Source organism: Corvus brachyrhynchos, unplaced genomic scaffold, assembly GCF_000691975.1.
Source record: "Corvus brachyrhynchos isolate BGI_N302 unplaced genomic scaffold, ASM69197v1 scaffold434, whole genome shotgun sequence".
Taxonomy (NCBI): Eukaryota; Metazoa; Chordata; class Aves; order Passeriformes; family Corvidae; genus Corvus; species Corvus brachyrhynchos.
The window spans coordinates 2,088,250-2,093,033 of NW_008238372.1; the positions used below are offsets into that span (position 1 = coordinate 2,088,250).

Here is a 4,784-nt window from a genome sequence, read left to right on the forward strand (position 1 = left end):
TCTCCTTAGGAGCCTTGTTTCCAGTTCCTCACAAGTTTGCCAAGTGTTTAACTGTTGGCTGAAATTTGCCATACAAAATGGTGCTTCCTGCTGCCTCCAAATTTTTCCAGCTATTTCTGAAAATAACTCAAGTGGCTGAAGTCTGTGTGGAGGAAATAAAGGTTCAAACACTGGTGGTGAGCCCTGTAGTGTTCAGCATGGTGCCTCGTAATAAAGTTTCGTGTGGTCTTTCTTTTCAATTTGTTGTTTAATAGCGAGGAAATTTATATATAATATTTACAAACGTGGTCATAATAGTATTTTTCTACAGGGCCACTGCTTCATTCCAGGTACAATAAAGAAGGAATTTTTTTTAAACGAGCAGATATTTGAAATACCATTTCTTTCTCATTGTTCAGTGTGCTGCTCTGCAATTTATTTACTGCACATGGTTCAAACTGTGCCCTGAAAACAGACGTTCATTTTCTCACACCATTTTCTGTGAATTCACCCATTGCAGAAACACGAGTGAATTTATTTTCATCAGCCCTGACACCATGAAGAGCATTGCCACCATTTCATGTTAGGAATTAAGGAAGCAGATGTATGACAACGTTTGTGGCTGCTTGACAAGTTGCCACATATTAGCTGAGCCATGGAAACTCCACGTGCTCTTTATTCCTCAGCAAGACCCAGGTGATGTGAGTACAACTCCCAGTCACCACTGGTTAAGATAAATGGATTAATTTCCCACTTGCTGTAAGGAAATTGGAGAATTGTCTGAGATGCAGCAACTTGTCAAGCTGTGTTCACTTGCACGTGTGGCTGAGCTTGGAGACAGGGAAACAAAAATTTCCAGAGCCCAATTTGAGACATGTAGGGCCTTTCTCCTTCCCCCTCAGAGTCCTGAGCAATAAATAGCCTTTCACGTGTTCATAACAGCTTCCACTGAGTTAAACTGCAGCTGGGAGGGCTTCGTACTTCTGCAAATCAGACTCTAAGGGCTCAAGTCAAGTGGCCAGAAAACAAAGAACACACAATTATTGGCCACCTGTGAAAAGTTTGGTCTCAAAGATCAGCTTTGCATCACACAGTGCCATTCATTACTCAACCCTAATTCAGCCCCAGAGAAAATCCAAGTCCAGCCTCACTGAGGCAGGGGCCCTGCCGAAAGAATAAAAGCTGAGTACACAACTAAAGATCACATCATCATGCAAAAGCACTGAACTCAGAGCTTCAGAGACAGCCTTAATCTGGCATTTTCTACTTTTTGGCTCATTTTGTCTCTCAGAAGTGAAAGGATTTGTTTGTAACACATGCATGGGTGTAGAACGCCCCTGCTGTACCAAACTGCCTCAGAAGAGAACACTCCAAGCAGGTCTCCAGCCCTCCAAATAGAAATATGGTTGTGTATTCAGGGGTTATCTTATTAAAGTCAACAAGAAGAATGATGGCAGAGAGGCCTAGGGGTCTATCCTATAACTAAATATTATCAGTATCACAAAAATACTAATAGGAACAAAGTCACACACAGAATTTATTCTTCCTCATGGAAATCAATGACAAAGGTCTCTCACAGAAAGCAAACCCAGAATTTTATTGGATACGATCCAACACAGTTTTTGGCTGGAAAAGAAAGAAATTTTTCATAGGAGTTACACTAGAATTTAGACAATAATCAGACAGATAATTAGTTCCTTAGGCCTGATAAATAATTTTTAAAAATGTGACTGAAAATTGATAATCAAGATTTTTAAGTGAGAATATAAATGATTTTTTCCTTGAAAGATTCTTTTAGATTTCACAATGGCACATGTAAAATAACACCCTGAATCCAGTGACTCACCTGACTTTATAAAGTGGTCTCACAAGCCCCAGCAAGTGAAAAGGAGGGAGAAGAACACTTTAAAAGGCAGCAGTTTTATCTCAAAGCGGTTTAGTGATTTTGGTGAGGGTAAGTGTGACACACATCAGAAGTTGGGGTCAGATATTTGCCAGAGCTCATCAGCAGTTTACTGAAAATGAGCTGGGGAATGACAGGCTAAGGCATGAGGCATGCTGCTCCTGAGACAGAAGGGATGCAGGGCTGAGCCTGTCTCACTCTCCTGCTGCCTCTGGAGTTTTGGAAGAGGGAATCTTTCATTTGGGATGGATTGCAGAAGTTTCCTATCCCTCGTCTTGCTGCCAGCTCTCCAAGCCACAGGCTGGGGCTCTGGTGTTGTCAGGCTGGCCCTGCACCTGAATCAAAACCAAACCCAGCACGCCTTGACATATCTGGATGATTTGGGGGCCAATTTGTTTTCTTACCTGCAGGGTAGAGATCACTTCATCCCCAACTTCCTTGGTGGAAACAAGGTAACGGGACATTTCAGGGTTAATGATCCGGTCTTCCTTCTCCCAGCGGACTATGATGGGTTTCTCTCCATGAGCTGTGCAGCTCATCTCCTTCTTTTGGCCTTGAGTTGCCAGGGTGGTGTTTGGGTAGGAAGTTATCATAGCTGGAACTAGAAACAGACAAAACAAAACAAGGTTGTTCCTCAGTGAGCTGGAAGGTCTGATGATTCAAGGTTGGCTCTTCAATCTGTGTCTCACTCAGCTTGTCTGTATTGACATAAATGTGAAAAAGTATTTTACTTTCATTCCTGTGTAAGAGAACTGATGGACCTCAAAGGGAACTGAGCAGAAAGGAGTTGGAAATGGACAATGGAAGATGTGAATTCAAAGGAAGCCTGTCTTCATTTGTTTTGCTGCTCACAGGGTGACTTGCAACATAATTCAATATTCAATATTCACAGCACATAAAGGGACTTCAACTAATAAGCATTCAGATATGTGGACAATAAAGAACTGATGAAAATGTCTGCTTCCTTCTGATGAGCTGCTGTTCTACTTGCTGACTGTTATATGTTTTACCAGTGTGTGTGACAGTAATGATCTATCAAAATGAGGGCTCAATTAAACCAGGAGCTGCACAAAATTAAAAGAAAGGCTCTGCACCAAGGAGCTTACAGACCATGGATGTGCTGAGTGCGTAGCTGAACTGTACTGAACTGAAAGTATAATTAAACTGACAATAAACCTAGCTAGATTCGAGTTTTTATTGTACTCAGAAGGTATTTGCAGAACAGTTTGGACATATCTGTCAACTTCATTAACCATTCTTTAAAAAAGGGCTTAAATTTTAATGTTGAAAAAAGTGCTCTCTTTCTAGCAAGAATAGTCTTAAACCCTAAGTATTTTCATGTTTTGGAATTCAAATTTCCTGCAAATAGGAATAAAAAAACTCCTTGGAGTGTTTTACTGCAAACCCCAAACATGGCATCTTTGAAACAGGAGGGTCTCTTTGGTGGCCTTTGCTGTCCTTTCTTCCCCACATGGTTTGTCCACCAATGAATGGCATCTGGATTTCTGTCTCTAGAAAGAATCAAAGCCCATGAGTCTTCCAGTTCAGGCCCAGAAGAAGCTGGAAGGCTGGACAGGACACAGAGCTGTTCTTTCTGAATGAATCTGTCCACTCCTCTAAAGCATATGAGGCATTAGCAATGAATCCCTTCCCTAAGCTCCTGCCCTCCAGGGCTGCCTCCTGCAGTAGCCCCAGTCCCTTGTTCTTATGCATGAACAGTTGCCTCTTCTTATCAGAACAACTCACTCCTTCCATCTGAGCTTCTCTGGGCCCTGTTTTAATCAGATGACACTGGCAGAAGATCTGATTTGATCAGGCTTTCCCCCTGCTTAGATTGTGTTTGCTGCCGCACAGCAGAATAAAAGTCCTTATTTAAATGAATTACTTTAATTGCCATCCCATAATGTTAATACTTGGTGGCATGACCTTTTAACATGCCAGAGCTGTTAATGCTTGCACATGACAATATGTCAGGATGCAGCCCTTTCTGTTCAAAGGCTTCCTGAACCAAACCAAACCGATCTGGAGATTAAAAGTGCCTGTGGAGCCGTGGGTTTGAGTTTCCAATGGGATCTAATTCCAGGAGCAACTCTGAGAAAGGTCTTGTGTGAGGCAGGAGGCTCCACATGCACTAGTGATGAGGTACATCTCATTTAACTGTTTGGGTATTAGGTACTCATCAATTTTGTTCAAGAGGAGCATTTGAAGAGAAAGAATCATCAATAATCAAAATAGAAAATTAGGATGAGTCTGATTCCATATTCCAGAGAATGAAAATAGCCTCAGTTTCACCTGGTGTGTGCCCATGTACCCACAAGGAGGTTACTTTCAGAAAGCTGGGTTTTTGTGCCCATCTGCTTGTTCCTCCAAACCCAGAACAACCAGGGCTATGCAGGATCACAGAATCATTTAGACTGAAAAAGACCTCCAAGACCATCGAGTCCAACCTGTGCCTGATGTCCATCTTGTCCCCAGCCCAGAGCACTGAGTGCCACCTCCAGCCCTTCCTGGGACACCTCCAGGAATGGGGGCTCCACCACCTCTCAATGCTTGACAAGCCTTTCCATGAAGAAATTTTTCCTGAATTTCTTCCTGAAGTAGTCCCATACAACCTTTTATGCATTTTATTCAATAAGAGACCCAGTTCAAAAGAGTGCCAGGCTATTAAGGAGTCCACACTACCATCATTAGCTTGTGCCACCACCTTTCTTCCTTCCACAATGTCCCCAGCCTCCCACATGTCCCTTCCTCTGCACATCTCTCTCCCCTCAACACAACATGCTCCAGTCCCCTTCACCTGTCCCTCTTTCTTCCTGCTGCAACCTCCTTGGGTTCTCACAGGTCACCTAATCCCTAATTTTCCTCCTCCAGCCTCATTTCCCATCCCTAATTAAATCAGCCA

The 4,784-nt window shown here is 42.7% G+C and overlaps 1 protein-coding gene across 1 annotated transcript in view; it reads right to left on the minus strand.

Annotated features, from left to right (window-relative positions):
* The window catches only part of DSCAM (DS cell adhesion molecule), a 445,083-nt gene that overhangs the window by 106,367 nt on the left and 333,932 nt on the right, over positions 1-4,784 (minus strand). Inside the window, exon 12 of the mRNA XM_017736327.1 lies at positions 2,287-2,483. Within this exon, the coding sequence (XP_017591816.1) occupies positions 2,287-2,483 (197 nt within the window). The remainder of the gene's footprint in view (positions 1-2,286; positions 2,484-4,784) is intronic.